The sequence below is a fragment of the Prosopis cineraria genome, unplaced genomic scaffold (assembly GCF_029017545.1).
Source record: "Prosopis cineraria cultivar Desert tree isolate PC_DT_omini unplaced genomic scaffold, ASM2901754v1 PC6, whole genome shotgun sequence".
NCBI lineage: Eukaryota > Viridiplantae > Streptophyta > Magnoliopsida > Fabales > Fabaceae > Prosopis > Prosopis cineraria.
This window is the reverse complement of record NW_026555337.1, coordinates 12,469,777-12,487,859: the sequence shown is the minus strand read 5'-3', so window position 1 is coordinate 12,487,859 and position 18,083 is coordinate 12,469,777. Positions and strand designations below refer to the sequence as shown.

At 34.2% G+C, this 18,083-nt stretch overlaps 1 protein-coding gene across 1 annotated transcript; it reads left to right on the top strand.

Moving 5' to 3' along the window:
• Positions 1-856: 856 nt before the first annotated feature.
• On the top strand, positions 857-17,479 carry LOC129313785 (uncharacterized). Its single transcript, XM_054957173.1, has 8 exons — positions 857-927; positions 5,100-5,688; positions 5,774-5,932; positions 6,119-6,232; positions 6,724-6,834; positions 15,897-16,061; positions 16,208-16,530; positions 16,625-17,479. The coding sequence occupies exons 2-8, from the start codon at positions 5,112-5,114 to the stop codon at positions 17,255-17,257; spliced, it is 2,082 nt and encodes a 693-aa protein (XP_054813148.1). The 5' UTR covers positions 857-927; positions 5,100-5,111; the 3' UTR covers positions 17,258-17,479.
• Positions 17,480-18,083: the final 604 nt, after the last annotated feature.

Here is an 18,083-nt window from a genome sequence, read left to right as displayed (position 1 = left end):
ACCTCTCTAACAGAAGCTGAAGGGATGTGTTAAATAAAAAAGCTTTTAAAAATTATAATATAGAACGGGTTTCTTCGATAATAAAGAAACCCCGAGGGCTATATTCCTGAACTACAGCATGAAAGGTAAAGGGATAAAAAGGAGGGATCAACATATTAATAGGCCAAAACTTAATCGACTCCATTATAAATTAAAATATTAAAACCTATATTGAATCTCATAGAGAGGTTAATCCTTCACAAGTCACAACATTCCGAAATAATATTTGAATCCTGGTTAGAAGAGTTGCTTACATTCAGTACTCAACCGTGTTTCAAAAAGAATTGCTTCAAATAGGATATTTGTACACAATAAAAAAAAAAGTCTAGGGGACTAATTTCAACATCGGACAATAATTAAACTATAAGGACCAAATTAAATGTTTAATTTTCCCCATATATTTAACACACCATTTGCATGTATAATAAAAACACCATTGGCATTGACCATTAAATAAAGAAAGAACATTGACCAAAAAAAACAAAAAACAAAAAATAACGAAAATTAAAAACAAAATTTATTATAATTTTTAAAATGAACCCTATGTTTAATAAGAACGATGGCTTGATTCAAGGAGAAAGGGTTGACCAAAAGGTTTTAAAACTACTGCTCATTTTAAAAAATAAAAAATTGGGAAGAAGACAAAAGTAGCAACTTCCAAGAAGGAATCGGTCATGTTTTGCGTTTTGTGACGTGCTTGGTTATATTATATATATATATATATATATATAATTTATTAAAATGCAGCTCACGGGAAGGATGATATCTACTTATTTGTTTTCTGTATAATAGTTCTCTTTCTTCTCCACCTGGTCTTTCTATTACTCATATCTCTGGTTCTTTAAGATTTGGCCGGTGAAGTCAAAATCTGATTCTGCTATTTCTTTGGTAAGGCTCTATCTTTGAGTTCTTCTTTCGGATTCATCATCTTCTCTCTTTCTTCTTGCCTTAGCTTAGTAGTCTCTTTTGGGTGTCCTGGTTATATTTTCTATTCGGAATTCTTGTTTGATCTGACCCAGTGTCCATATGAGAATAGCTATGATCGATATATATTTCTCATTTACACCATTTCAGTTTAATTTGAAGAGTTTATACATTAATTTGACATGTACGGTAAGATAAAAAATACACCAGAAATCAAGTTACGTTTCTATTTGTAGTTTTGGTTACGAGGCTGACTGCTTTCAAATGAAAGTAGACGTGTACAAAAAGGGAAAGAATTATAAGCACTTTTAGTTCCTAATTTACGCGTGCAAGTTATTGTTTGGATTAATATTCATTTACAATACTAAAGCAAACTGAGTGGACTTCAATAGTTCACCAACATTTGTGGATATTAGAAATTAAAAATGAAAATCAATAATCTGTGCATACAGTTTAGAGTCAAAATATGAAGATGATCAGAGTTCTAATTCTGGGATGACTAGAGACACCAAACGTCCAAACCAACGTCATCGTTAAAGTGAACTTGATTTAACCCAAAAGTCTTTTAACTAATGCTTGGTCCATTATATAAAGATGAGACGTGATCCATGCTTAGGTCTACCTTCGTGAATCCATTATCTGATCTGGAGCCAATTTTCTAGAATGATCTTAAATGTGTTGGATACTTGGATGTTAGTTGATTTTTTTTTCGTTGAACACAAAGAGTATGTGTAATGACCCTAAATTTAAAATAAAAAAAATAATAAATACATAAATTAATAATTTTTTTAAATAATATTTTATTTAAATTAGTTTTATAACAAGTGAAGAGAGGTAATTTAATGAAATTTATGTTAGTGATTTCTTTGAAGTTTCAGAGTTTGAATTTTATTAAGTAAAAGTTTGATTTTATTTTGTTTTTAATTATAGAGAAATTTTGTATTCTTTTTTGTAATTTTCATCGTGCCCTTCCTTGTAATTTTTTCATTTATTTATTAATGTCAGATTTTTCTTCCTCCACCGCCATTTGAACGCTGGAAAGTAATGGAAGGGTGAGAAAATTACACATGTGCCCTTGCTCCTACGGTAACTCAACAAAAATATCTAAAAGGTTTATTGTAATTTTACTCAATGGGTATCATGATTTAAAATTCTCTTCCCGTATCTCGGTGAGCATGAGAGAGCAACAAAAAAAAAAAAAAAAAAAAAATCAGAAGCTTGTGTCAAATTCTCTCTTCTTCCGGTCGCACTCCCCTCAACCTTGCCGCAGTGTTGTCATCTCCCCACAACCGGCAGTTCGTCTTTTCTCTTTCTCTCTCTCCTTCGTCTGCCTCTATGGGGTCAAGTAGTTAAAGCTCTTCCTCTGTTTCTTCTCTGCTGTGGGCTGACGGTGATGCATGGGCGTGTTCAAATTTCATCTTCCTTCCTTCTAAGCTACCGGACGTTCGTGCGTGTGGGTATAGCGAGTTCAAGCTTTCTTTTTCGCTCTTTTGGTCTTCAATTTCTGCTCCTCCTCCTCGTTGAACAGTAAGCCTTTCTCATCTTCTTTGGTGTTGTCTGTGGGCTGAGGTGTCGTAGTTGCCACTGAACTTCAGTTTGAGGTAAGACACTGGTTCTTTCTTTTCCCTCTTCGAATTTACCAGCAATACCGAACCATTCTTTCCTCTATGGCCGATTGATGCAGCCCCTGCTTCTCATTATTGCTGTGGTGCGTTTTTTTTTTTTTCGGGAAAGGATTGGGGTGTTGTTTCAGTTAGTGCTGGAAGTTATTTGATTATGGTGTTTAGCTGAATTTTAATTATGGAATTAAATGTTGGAAGTTGTTGAAATTCTTGGATGCTTGTCGTATGACTTGGTTAATGGAAATTGCCCTCGAAATGTTTGCTTAAATGCTTACTAAAATTCTTAGGGATTGGAATTAAAAGTTTTGAAAAGTATGATGAAATTAACTATGAATGTTTGAAAATTTGTGAGACAAAAGGTTGAAGGTTAAAAAGCTTATTTGAAGTGGTGGAAAATGATACAGCTGAGGCATTTGACATAAGACATAACAGAGTCCTATCCTAATGAAGGAAGTGATTATGGTTAAAATTTTATAGAGGAATTTTGGATATAAATGGAGGAGCATTGGGGAACTTTGAATTATATATGTTGATTGTGATTATATTAGTGTTGGAAGGGAATTTATTTAATTTATAGATAATTTATTAAAATTTTATTATATAACTTTTTAGGATATTTGGAGGAAAAAGAAACTTGATAGGTGTGTAAAGGGGTGAGTTTTAGTAGCTGGGAGTATTTGTAGGTACGTGGATAACGTCCCAACTGATTTTATAAAAAAAAAAAATTTCCTTTACTAAGATATTATATTTTTATGTAAATCATTTTAATAACAATGATGTGATTGTTGGATAATTTATTGATTAAACTTCTTTATTTTGTGCAATTATCTTTATCACTTTTGAAATGTTGATTATTCAATAAAAATAAGTTTGGACTTTGATTATGGGATTTTATTTTGGAAATTATTGAATTGTTATGGAAAAACGATTCATGCGAGTTTGACATTGAAAAATGAAAATTTTATTTTGAAAGTGATGATTTTCTCACATGTTTGAAAATGAATTTGAAGGGGACTTTATACAGAACATTGGTTGCTAACGGCAGTTCCGTTAGCCCTTGGCGCGCCATTGTAAACGACTAGCTAGTTTAATTTTCGTGAGCTCTGTTCTCACGTTTGTGATTCGTGGGCTTTGCACCCGCGTTTGATTTCGTGGCTTCAAGCCGCGTTTGATTAGTTTTACCCTCGTGGACTGTGTGTCCACGTTTGTTTCGTAGCTTCGGCTGCGTTTGGTTACTTACCCTCGTGGATTGTGTGTCCACGTTTGTCTTCGTGGCACAAGCCGCGTTTGGTTATTTACCCTCGTGGACTGTGTGTCCACGTTTGTTAATTGTTCTGATAAGTCCCTATAGTTATGAAACTGATTATTTGGTGAATTTGTATCCCATTGGTTTTTATTTAATTTATTTACAAGTATTTATTTCATTTATGTAACTTCTTAAAATCAAGTGATATTAACATTTGCTACGATAGTTTAATGGTTTAAGATTTTATTCAAAATTTTATAGAACCATTTTATTATGAAGTTTATACATTTTTTTTATGGAAATTGTTGTCTCTTTAACTTACATGATTATTTTAAACTTTTTTTTTATTCATGTTAAATTATTTATTGTTGGGACGTTATTCACTGAAAAAAAATATTATTTTGGTCTCCGATATTATGCCTGATCATATATCTCCAGCTGACCATCGAGGGGCTATCATTTGAGTTGAAGTGAAGAAGTGATTGATGGAAATTTTTTAAAATTAATTTGGGCTCTAGTATTTAGTAAATCTTTTTCTAGGTGCTCCACGTAGCTATAGTTAAAACCTTTATGTGTATTATGCATAATTAGACTATTAGAAGGAATAGAACTCCCTGTTAATGCTATTTATATTGAAAAGTGTTCTTGTACTATTTTCGGAAGTTCATATTTTTAGGGGGAGGTTTTGTCAAAATTATTTTGGAAATATTGAATCTTTTGTTTTTATTATTGATATTGAAAATGGTTCATGTTATTGTTAGATGCCTTCAGTGTTTAAAAATTAGAGCTTCTTAAGTTAAGGCATTCGGAATATAGGTTTTGTTTTCATATTCCGTGCCGGTCACGCCTTAATTTGTTTGGGTGTGACAGTATGCTTCATTACATTGACAGAAGAGATTATCTCTCAAAATATTGACATGTAATGAGTTTCATATTGAGGAGTCTCATAAGTAGAGTTAGATTTATAAGTTTGAATGGCTCTCCCACCCAATAGGTTTGTTTGTTTTTTAAGAACAGTAATGTTTTGCCCCTCCTTAATTACACTAAGCTAATTGCTAGACAAATTATATTGTGCATGGTTATAAATTTTAGTGAAGGGTAAAATTAGAAAGTCAAACATTTTTATTCAAATTTAAAGATTAATATCTTTCTCTAATAACCGTGAAGAGATTGATTAACTTCGTCATAATTAGAGCTGGAGGTTCTGTGTTGTCCACGTCATATACATGAAATTAAAATTAATTTACACATTGAGGCCAATTGTGTAGGAGACAATATTAATGAGTACGGTCGAGCTGAATGGAGAGGCAGAGAAGTTACACAGTTTTGCCAAGAATGGCAAGTGGTCAGAAGTGCTTAAAATGTACGAGAACTACAGCCACGGGGAGCTTCGCAGGGCCAAGTTAACAGCCACAGGAGACACCATATTACACATGGCTGTGTCCAGTGGGAAAGTAAAGGAGGTGGAAAAGATGGTGGACTTGGTTTGTGGAAAGAGATATGACCGGGCTAACAGGTCGGAGCCATTGTTGTCAGTGGATGAAAATGAGAAGCAGCTTGTCCTTGGGGCCGAGAATGATAGGAAGAACAATCCTCTGCATTTGGCAGCTTCAAAGGGGAATGCTTATAAAATGTGTAAGAAGATCGGTGAGGCAGACCCCTCCTTAATTGCCAGACGCAACATCGCCGGGGAGACACCGCTCTTTTTGGCGGCTTTCTCCGGCAGGAAAAAAGCTTTTCTTTGGCTTCATTATCTGTACATGGACAGCCATGGAGTTTCTTCAACCGACATTGCTCACTGCATAAGGGACGACGAGGACACCATTCTTCACTGTTCCATTGCACAAGGGCATTTAGGCATAAGTCCAAACTAATTTTCATTTTTTTCGTATGTATATTAACAAATTACTTCAAACTCATATGGTTTGCTTTGATTTTGCAGATGTGGCACTCGAAATAGTTCGGCTTTATGAGAAAGAGATGATGTTGAGGCGCAACAAGGATGGGTTGTCTCCGCTCCATCTCTTGGCAACAATGCCTTCAGCTTTCGAAAGTACTGATCTACTTGATCGATCTTTCGTTTCTCGACTCATTTATCCTTGTAAGTACCATTTTCCTTGTAGGGAATGCATTGTATATACGTAAGCATGTCTCTGTCAATCCATGCAAGCTTGGCTCTTCAAGACAAGTATTTGTACTTTGTGTACTATGTAAATTCATTGTGTTTTATATTATGAAAATAATAATAATATGCTCGTGGGTTGCTTGCTTGTTTTGAATTTGGAAGGGATTTTTGTTGAGAAGAAGGAGCGGGCCACGAAGAAGGAAGAAGTGGCATCATTACGTGAACCCGCACTATGCGTCAAGGTGCTCATGAAAGCACTATTCGAGTGTTGTAGAGGTAAGCAGGAGTTACAAGCTGGTTCCCTGGCCAATTTTCTTTTCTTCATATATAGAGAAGAGAATGATGTTTCCTGTTATGAGTTTTTTAGCATTTCAAAAGTATAATATTCCAATTTTCTTCATATTATTAGCATTTGAGTTTTTCCTTCATATTTTAGCATTTCAAAAATTGGCCAGGGAAATGTGCCTTGAATTAAACATCATTCCTGTTATACTGTTGAAATGCTAAAAAACTCAGACACTTGTAAACTTAAGAACTCCATATCATATTGACTTTAGGTAAACTAATCATATAAATATTATTTGAGTCACGTTTCCAATTTATGAATATTGTCTTCACTCTTTACATCATTCTTTAAATTCAACAACTTATTAAGTTAACATGAGGGCGAATGTCAATAATTAATGTTCGGGAATCGAGTGGTATATGGTTTATTCATGCATAATGTTTAGCAATTTAAAAATTCTGTGACTCATATTGTGAAGCAGATCATGCAAGATCCTCCCCTATGGCTCAATGTGTCTGGTTTCCTCTGATGGTGCTGGGTCTTATGTTTCTATACCCCCTATCAAGCCTCGAAAGTTCATTGTTTTCATCAGGTACACACTATTACCAAAAAAAATAATAATAATAATAAATACAAGAACACTTACTTTTTAATTTATGGATAAGAGAGCTTATACAAAGAAGCACTCTTATAGCCTATGCCTAGTGGAGCACTTCGAATGTACTCCTATACTTATGAGAGTGCCTTTTTGTACAAGCACTCCCATAGACATACCCCATGTTGATGTGCATATAAGAGCATAGAGACATCATGCATAAGGTAACAGAGAGCAAGAGAGACAAGAGAGTAATCGAAGAGAACAAGACAAAGGTCTGAATAGTAACTAAGCTAAATCAATATTATTACTAAACGTGTCCAGCATTTAGAGTACATTGGCAACATACCTAACCATAGTTAAGTTAACCAAATCTGTTATAACAACTAGCCAGATAACAAACACATAATTATCTCTAATATTCCCCTTCAATTCAATGCACATCTCTTATCCCTGAACTCTTCTTAAATTCTTCAAACAAAGTACTAGGCACATGTTTAATTTAGTTAAACCCTCTGCAATCTGACATGAAACATGAATATGAAGAACTTCAATTTCTTGTCTGATAGCACGCTCCCAAACAAAAATGTAGATCAAGCTAAAGATGTTTATTTCTAGCATGAAAAATTGGGTTTTTCATTAATAGAATAGCACCCAAGTTATCACACAGCACTCTAGGAACATGAACAAGCTTGACACAGAGTTCCTGCAGCAAAGATTTAATCCACAATAATACTTCTACATCAATAGAAGCCATACTCCTGTACTGTACATCCGTACTTGAATGAGCAACAGTTGTTTGTTTCTTAGAAGACCATGAAATTAAATCCTTACCAAACTAAACAATTATCAATAGTGCTTGTGCAGTCATTACAATCTGTAGCCTAGTTTGCATTACATTTGGCCACAAGTGTACAATAAACTGATGGTCTGAGAATTAAACCATGTGTCATGGTTCCAGCAAGACATCTAAGAATTCTCTTCACTTCTTTCCATTGTTTCTCAAGGGGATTTTGCATAAATTGGCAAACTTTACTAACAGCAAAACATATTTCTGGTCCGGTAGTGGTTGCATAATGTAATGAGCCTACAACCATCCTGTGCAAAGCAGCATTAGTTAGAACATTAGTCCCTTCTTTATACATTTTCAGACCAAAAGTCATAGGAGTCTTTTCACCCTTAGCTTTAGACAAACTAGCTGTCACGCCCCAAAATTTGGAGAGTGACCGGCACGAGATGTGAACCGTTTCACACATCCCTGTAAGCCTTAAATCGTAAATTCACTCTATTTCTAAAATTAATTCAGATTTTTATTGAAATTATAACACTTTTGACACTAATAATTATAATAAAGTTTTAACATGTTCATAAAAATTTCAACAAAACCCCTCCTGTAAATAAAATCTCTCAAAATTTCTACAGTATATTGATGCAGTCAAAATATCAAATAAATCAGGAGCTTGGCTCCTTCTAGCCGACAGACAGCATACATATAAAAATAAAAGTTCCTAGTTATAGCTTATGTGGATCACTTAATCGTACTTTTCAAAATAAAATAAAAATGAGATATATAAAAATTTATAATTACATCAAAAAAAAAATTTCAATCAACCCTCCACATGTCTATAAGTGCTCGAGGATCGGTAGAAAGATCCATGTCAGTTCAGGTGTCTGAGACCAAAATAATTTTTCAGTGAGTAACGTCCCAACAATAAATAATTTAACATGAATAAAAAAAAAGTTCGAAATAATCATGTAAGTTAAACAGACAATAATTTTCATAAAAATTTAATAAACTTCAAAATAAAATGACTCTATAAAATTTTTAAATAAAATCTTAAACCATCGAAATATCATAACAAATGTTTTTATCACTTGATTTTCAGAAAACACATAAATGAAATAAATGGTTGTAAATAATTTACTAGATAAAACTAATGAAATATAAAATCACCAAATAGTCAAATTCATAAATTTTTAGGGACTTATTAGAACAATAAACAAACGTGGACACACAGTCCACAAAGGTAAATAATCGAACGCGGCTTATACCACGAATACAAACGTGGACACACAATCCACGAGGGTAAGTAACCAAACGCAGCCGAAGCCACAAAACAAACATGAACACACAGTCCACAAGGGTATCGCTAACCAAACGCGGCGTGAAGCCATGAAACAAACATGAGTACTATGCTCACGAATAACCATCCCTCCGTTCCACGTGCGTTGGCCATCGCACGGGGCTAACACCTCCTATAAACACCCTGCTAGCTAGGTGTACCATGGCGCGCCAAGGGCTAACGGAACTGCCGTTAGCAACCAGTGTTCTATATAAAGTTTCTTTTTTTAAAACCATTTTCAAACATGCGAGAAAATCATCACTTTCAAGATACAGTTCTCATTCTCAAAATCAAACTCACATGAATACTTTTAAGCATTAAAACTTGCCAGAATCAAATTTCATATCCGATGCTTATGCTTGCATTTATTGGATAAAAAAAATTTTCAACATCGAACTCGCATGAATCATTCTCTGTATCAATCTAATATTTGATAAAATAAAAATCTCATAATCAAAGTTCAAACTTGACTTAATTGATCAAATAACATTTCAAATTTGGTAAAGCTAATTTCTCAAAATAAAGTAATGTTAATCAACAAATATTCAATAATCGCATTAATGCTATAAAAAATGATTTCCAGAAAAATATAATATTTTAGTAAATGAAATTTTGATTAAAAAAAATCAGTTGGGACGCTATCCACTTACCTGAAATGTTCTCAAAGTACAAGGTTATCCTCTTACCACATTAATCAATTTTTATCTTTCTTCCCAACTCCTTGAATATAGAGTGTATTAGGGACTTAATATACTTATAACAATGCTAAAAACCTTCTTCCAACATTAACACACGCACACACATAACGATTATAAATTTAAAACTTTAGAATCCATAATGTACACGAACATTTCTTTGTTGACGTAACAAATTTTCCAATTCATTCAAAAGAGCTTTGTAGCATTCAAAGCTATTATCACATTATTTGTCAACAATCATATATTTCTTAAGAATTCAAGTAATTTGATCCTACTTTCATACTCAATTTACCTTTGGAATTTTCAAATTAAATTCATAGAGCAACAACACTCAATTTAGACATATCCCTCACAAGGATCACTATTTTTATTTTTATTATTTTTTTTAAAAAAAACAAAGCTTCTAATGGCCATTATATCAAACACCTTATGTGCATAAATTTTTCAAGCTTAATCCAAATTTCTTCCTATTTGTTCCATCTCTCGAAATTCTCTAATATGGATAAATAAATAATTCAGCTCCCTAAGTTCCATATTCTTCTTTGAATAAATCAGTATTAGCTCAAGAGAATCCAGATTCTCATCTCCTCACATTTCACACGGCAGCAAACTGAGAAAAGAAACCAACCACAAGCTACACTAATTAAACACACGTGCGCACAGCAGTAAAGGCAAATTTCACAACATATTCACACGCACAAACTTAACTGAAAGAATAGTTGGAAGTTCCAGCCATGAATGTGCAGCACCGACAAAAATGGAGGGGAAGGAGAAATCAACGAAAAGCAGAGGAAGAAGAAGCTATGCTGCAAGAGCAGTACCTACAGTGATATATGGACCGAGAAAGAGTAAGGAGGAAGTTCCAGACCACCCGCAGCCTCCACAGCAGTGATCGACGGCAACACTAACCAGAGAAAACAGAACCAAGACGGGGAAGAAGAACTCATAGAAGGGAGATCCTAACCAGTACAACTCTCCAACGGCGGCAACAAAGAGCCACGCCGGCGACGGTAGCTGGGATTAGCGCCGAAAAATGGAGGGAGAGAAGGTAATTCTTCCTGGCTCTTGAATGTTCGAAATTTCATAAGGAAGAGAAGAAAGAAATGGGTAGTGGTGCGTGCGTGTGTTCTGAAATTCCTCACCTCCTCTTATTTATTCATTACTTTTTATTGCAGATGGACAAAAATGGAATTTGAGGTTAAAAAAAATCACTTTTAATATCTGGAAAGTTCGATCAGGGGACCACCTAAATAAGTGTCTGCTTAATCTAATTTCTACTTAACCGACCCTTTTTTCTTATCGAATATGTCCACGAAACAAATACAATACTGTTAAAAAGGTACTATTACATATTTTAATTTTACTTAAATTTTTTTTTAGTAATTACAAGAACCTAATAAATGATTTGCTGCCACATATATCACTAGGCTACACATTTTTTTTAAACATCTACAAAATTTTGAAATAAATACATAAAAATGTTATAATTAATATTAATATTAATATAATTTTTTTTAATATATATATATATTTTAAGGCTATTACACTAGCCTTCTTCAAAAGATCTTGAATATATACATAGTCTAAAATAAGAACAAATTGCCATCCCTTAACCTCTTCACTCGAATGTTGAATCCCAAGAAAACAGCTGAAATTCCCAAGACCTTCCAGAGCAAATTCTTGTTCAAAGTTATTATAACCTCTGATATCCGAGTAGATATGCTAGAACATAAAGAATCTTAGGACCACGGACCCAATTGAACAAGAACTAATCACATTTACTGCATGTGAATCTCAATTGACACAATGCTAAGTTTAGTCTCTCAAACCAAGCACATGGTGCTTGTTTGAGACCATATAGTACCTTGTCCAGATGACATACCAGATTTTTATTACCTTGTTCATGCCCTGGAAACTGCTACATGTACACTTCCTCTTAGAGATATTCATTGAGATATGCATTATTAACATCTATTTGATGTATATTCCACCTCTGAGCAACTGCAATAGGCAATATGATCCTAATGGTCATTGCCTTAAAAACTAGCCGAGCTTTATTCTTGGCAAAGGTGCCATTTAGGTTACTCTTCTGTTTCCACACCCACTTACAGCCAATGGCTCGCTTATAGGAGGAAGAGGCACGAGATGACATGTTTTGTTTTTTTATTAAAGAATCATATTCAACATCCGTGGCTTGTTTCCAGTCTGGTGAAGACAGATATCATCTTCCACAGAAGTAGGTTCAGAATCAGTTAAGAAAATCTTGGGCTTAAAAATCCCATGCATTGATCTTGTTACATGTGATGCTTGCGAGGTACTGGTGTTTCACAATGAACTTGAGGAGGAACCTCAGAAGAGAGGAATGGTGAACTACAACTGTCATGATCTGTCACAGGAGAAGAGCATACTGCAGGGTCCATATTTCCACCACCTGTATCACAATCAGAAACTACAAATGATGATACAATGTTAGTAGCATTGTACTAAAGATGAGGTAGGTGAATAGCAGATGGTGACGTAGAAGGCATAGGAAAGGAAGACAAGGAGGGAAGGGTAGGATGAGATAAGGAGGATGTGGTAAGTCTAACATATAGGTACTCATGTTCATTGAAAATCACATCTCTTGAAATATACATCCTACCGTGAGGATGCCAACACTTATAGCCTTTATGAATAGAACTGTAGCCAACAAATACACACTCAATTGACCCATAATCCATCTTGTGTCTGTTATAAGGTTGAGTGAGAGGAAAACAAGAACAACCAATTTTCCTCAAATGATCATAACTAGGAGCTTTATCATAGAGTTTTTCAAAAGGTGACAAACCACCAAGAACCTTGGTAGGTAGTCTGTTCTGAACATATATAAAAGTATGAAAAGATTCAACCCACAAAGAGAAAGGAAGAGAAGAACTAGCGAGCAACGGAAGTCATGAGCACAATGAACATGATGAATAATTGAAAGTTTTAAGGTGTGTCATGCACATTCAGTAGTGGTGTGTCTAGTACAATGAACTGATAGATCAGCTCCATTACCAACAAAAACATCTTTAGAGTTGATATCATCGGACATTTCTTCAACATTCTTGCAGTCATGAGTGACATGAGTGGTAACCCAGAATCTAGATACCAATCCGGATCAACAAGAGAATCTGTAGCAGCAACAGAGGCACTATGACCAGACTTTTCACTGACATTCATGGATTGAAATTCCTCATCAAACCGATACCAGCAGTCAAATGCAAAATGACCAGTTTTGGTGTAGACCTGGAAAGATAGAGAGCTTTTTGAGTTAGAAGATCGAATGGATCTAGAGGACGATGAAGATCCTAAAGATCTTCCACGTTCGCGACGACCTCCACGGGATTGAGCACTTCGAGAATCCCTTGGTGTGAACAAAATTCACCCTATCAATCGCAGCCTTCATATGTTTCTTAATTCTAGCTTCTTATGCCGACAACTGAGCTTTGATCTCGTCCATCAATAGTGTATAGATCGATTCTTATAGTGATCGCAGTATTAAACGAATCATATGCTACGGATAAACCATCAAAGATTTGTTTAATATGGTCCGCTTTAGTAATAGGATATCCTACTGCAGCAATCACATCAACAATCTCCTTGATTTTAAGGAGATAAGCATTTGTAGAGAGGTTTCCTTTCTTCGTGGTCTTTAGCTTAATCTTAAGCTATCGCACTTTGGCCTTAGTCCGTGAAGCAATATGTGTTTGGATCTTCTCCTAGATTAGGAGAGATGTCTCGGATCCAACGATCCAAGTAAGGATGCCTTCGGACGTGGAGCATGACATCCAAGACATAAGCAGCTTATCTTGCTGCTACCAACAAGAAAGTTAGGATTTAGTTTGAAACCTTCACCTTCACCTTCACCTTCACCATAGGTATATACATACTCCGTCAGTGGTTATGTGTTCTTGTCAATGAATCGCACTGGTCCATGACCATGGATCCCAGTACTTATCTGCTATGCTTCTTGGAGATAATTGTGCTCCTCAAGCTTCACTGTTATTAGACGATTGAAAGTAATCACATCACTGTGAGTAGTCGGGGTCAATACCTTGCTTGGAGTCTTGCTCAGTAATGATTGAGAGGATTCAATGGATTTTTCCATGGCTTTAGTTGTTTTGAGCAATAATTAAATAACATGAAAGGTAACAGAGCACAAGAGAGTAATCGTAGAGAACAAGGCAGTCTGAATGGTAACTGAGCTGAAGCAATATATTATTACTAAACCTGTCCAGTATTCATATATACTACTTTGACAGTATACCTAACCATGGTTAAGTTAACCAAGTCTGTTATAACAGCTAACCAGAGCTCATAACGAGACAGTCCGTTATGATTATCTCTAATACATCTTAGCACAAATATAATGTACAATTTATATAGATTAATTTGGAAAAGCGTGCTATATATCTATTTCTGTATCTACTAGTATTCCCAATGAAAATTCAGGCAAAACCAAGGATTCCAGAGACAAGGAACGCAGACAAGAATCTAGAAGGTCATACTTTACCGAACTAGAGTCAAAGGGTTCTGAGTTGCACCACACTTGATATACAACAATCTACACGTAAAAATTTGAAATTTACAAGTTGAATTTTTTATTCAACGCTTGATATATCATTGAATTTTTATAAAGTTAATTATATGTACTTAAGGCTATAATTAGTCGAATTAGGATGTAAAATTCATAATTTACTTGTAATTATAGCCTTAAATAGGCATAATTAATGCCACGGACACTCTATATTATATCAAGTATTAAATAAAAAAATTTGACTCTTGAATTACAAAATTTTACTTGTAAATTGTCAAATTGAAATTGTAAATGAAAGATAAATTAATTGGGATAGTATTATCTTTGCACTCAAACTTCAAATTATATATATTTAAGTCTCAAGAGATTTGGATATGGTTTTTGAATTTTGTAAGACTTATTTATAAATAAGTCTACTGTATAGAACCTATTTGTAATTTTTCTTTTTTCTTTTAAATATTGTATCATGTGCATTACATGAGTTGTTATGAGCATTGTTTTAAATGACATGTCATGCATTACAAGAGCTGTTAACTATACTCTTATGAGTGTCTAATTGGCAGTGAAATTATTGAGTAAAAGTTATAGGACTACTCCCTCATAATGAGGAGAACCAAAGTTCGAATCCTATTAAAAAAGTTGCTCACATTTAGTATTTGATTGTGCTTTAAATAGAATTACCTCTCACAAGAAGATATTTATGAACAATAAAAAAATAATCATAATCTCACGCTGCTCTATTGAAATTTAAATTTAAGAAAAGAATCCTCGCTACGATAAAACTATGCAATGGTGGCATTTCTTTTGAGGCGTTTGTGAAAAATGCCACCAAAGATATTGCTGTGGCAGCACTTCTCTTAAGAAACGCCGCTACAAGCCGCATTTAGTCAAGAAACGCTGCCTGAGGGGGCTTTTTTGGAAAATGCCCGACAAACAACCCCCCCCCCCCCCAAGCAGTGTTTTCATACAATTTTGTGTTTTGCTTACAAATAGATCTCTCCTTGTAGCATAATCGTGCCCATCTCGCTAGTGTATCTCCGCAATGCTCTCCTCTTCTTTCTCTTCATCATCAGAAGCTCCCCATCACTAGATGTGCAGCAGAGGCTTCATCAACAAATGTTCTCCTCTTCCATTTCAGCAGCAATTTCCTCATCTTCATCTGTTCAATTTCCACTATTTCTATTTTCCCCACCTTAATATTAAATAGTATTTAATAAAAATTATTTACTCCTCATCTTCATTTCAACAGCTACATTCAATTAAAAAATTGATAACAAAATTTTACATACACATAAAGTGATAATTTAATCTTTGTAAATAAAAATTAAAAACAAATTGAAAATAAAAGAAAATGGAGTAAATAATTTTTAATTTATAAAAAATAAAAATAAAATAGAAATATTAATTAATGAAATGAAATATTTATTTAATTAAATATTAATTGAAAATTTTGAAAACTCCCAATTCAAAAAATGAAAAAAAATTAAATTAATAAAGAAACGGTCCCTATCGGGGCGTTTGTTAGGGGTGTTTCTTAATTAATGGGTTAAACTTGTTGGCTAAATACAAAATTTTAAATGAACATATTTTTTTAATTATATATATAATTACAGACCATTTCTAAAAATTAATTTCAAAAAATATTTTGCCGCGCAACTGACTATGAGTTTTGATTCCTAGAGACATGGTTGCATGAAATACGAAAAATGAAGGAGAAACACACATGGTCTGTTCAAATAATAGAACAAATTCTTCAAAATGCTTCCAATGATGAGATATCAACAATAATAACGAGAGCCCCCTCTCAACGGCCTTCATCTTCCTCTAAAAGAAAAGAGGACAACGGTAAGGATTCATGAAAACTCCAAGCTTTAGAAAGATTAATTCAGTTAATTGAATACATGTATTAAGAATTGAGCTAGTTTGCATGAATTTTCTTAATTCAAATTGCAGCAATATTATTTAGTTTTGTGATTTGAACTGTTGGATAGAGCCGGTGTCTATAATAGTGGAGACACCCCTAATGATTGCTGCGAAGAATGGTGTGATAGAAATGGTAGACAAGATTCTGAAAAAATTTCCATCCACGATTAAAGATGTGAATGATGATGAGAAGAAGAACATAGTTTTACTAGCAGCAGAAAAGAGGCAGATCAAGGTATATCAATTTTTGTATGAAAATGGAAACCTTGACAAAAGTGCATTTAGACAAGTGGATGAAGACGGGAACACTGCATTGCACTTGGCAGCCAAGCTTGGAGTCAACTTAAATTGGCAAACATGTACCATGATTGAGGAATTCAAGTGGTTTGAGGTGCGTTTCTATTTGCTATTAAAATACTCATCACTTTAAATATATCATCACTTTACAATAAAATTGGCGTGTACATATATAAATGGTGATGCAGTTTGTGAAAAACTCAGTGCCTCTTGATTTTTGGGAGAGGCACAACAATGATGGGAAAATTGCTGAAGAAATCTTTGGAGAAAGTTACAGGGAGCAAATGACAAGTGACACAGAATGGTTGAATAAAACCTCAGAAGCATGTTCTGTGGTATCGACCTTGGTTGCGTCCATGGCCTTTTCCAATGTGGTTGACAATTTCGACAAGGGCAACTCAAATATCCTTATAAACAAATTTGGATTCAAAGCTTTTCCAAACCTATCACTTGTGGCCCTTTCCTTCTCCCTCACTTCCACCATCTTCTTCTTGGCTATACTTGCTTCTCGTTCTCATTCTCTGACCTTTTGGAAGTACGTTCCTTTCATGCTTTTTCTTGGTATATCCTTCATGTTGAGCTCCATTGTTTCTTTGTGGATCTCTCTTATGCTCCATGACCACTCTTCAACAACTAATTACTTAATTCTTGGCTCGCCAATCGCCGTCCTTGTTCTTGTCTCACTACCCATATTCATTGGTCCTACAATAAGGTCTATGTTTACCAAATTTCCTTCCCCAAACCGCATCACAACTAGTGCCATCCGGTACCGAAGGACCCGGAAAAAGGAAAAGGGAACAGATTTTAGCACCCCAAATTAAGTGCATGTCTTACTATATATTTCAAACAACACAATCCATCACCACTTTCATTTTAAACGCTTTGGTTCGTGTGATCGATAGTTTGAATTCCCTTTTGTTCACAATAATACGTGTGTGATAAGTATAGTGTTTCCATATCATATGATAGTACTGTACTTTGAGACTGTAATAATTATTCCTTTGACCTCATCACTTATTTAACTTCTTTTTTTGGGGTGCTCATGATGATGCTAATCCAACTTGTGGCTCACTAGCAAAGTCTCTAATTACTTTCATTGGTGAAGTCACGAGTTTAAGTCGGCAGGAAAACAAGAAGGGTGCATATGATGATTAACTTATCTGATTCAAATATCTGTCGGCTTAACCAAACCGAGCACTTTAAATTAATTGGATTACTTGATTAAATTGTTGGGATAATTACTGTTTGTATTACTGACCTAATATTACTTAGATGATTAATGATTATCTTGAAAATTTTGAAATAATTAGTGATTATATTACAAGTGATTTATATATCTTGTATTCAAGATGGGCTATCTATCATACACTCTCGGTCAAGGGTGGAGTCGAAATTTTTAGTTATTAGGAGAGCCAAGATTACAAAGCATATACTATAATTGAACAAAAGATATATATATATATATATATAACATAAATAATTTAATATATTAAAATTTATTTTTATAAATAAATAACTGAAATAAATATGCATATTTGTTTTTAAAGTTTTGTTTTTCAATTCCTCATGGCATAATACTTACCACTATATAAGAATTAAACTTTTTAACACCTACAAAATTTGAACTTACTTCACTCTATAGTCAAG

Excerpts from the sequence above, each read along its gene's own strand:
- LOC129313785 (XM_054957173.1), top strand. The coding sequence starts at position 5,112 with ATGAGTACGGTCGAGCTGAATGGAGAGGCAGAGAAGTTACACAGTTTT. Across the intron at positions 5,689-5,773 it reads CATTGCACAAGGGCATTTAG|ATGTGGCACTCGAAATAGTT; the intron begins GCATAAGTCCAA and ends TTGATTTTGCAG. Across the intron at positions 5,933-6,118 it reads TTCTCGACTCATTTATCCTT|GGATTTTTGTTGAGAAGAAG; the intron begins GTAAGTACCATT and ends TGAATTTGGAAG.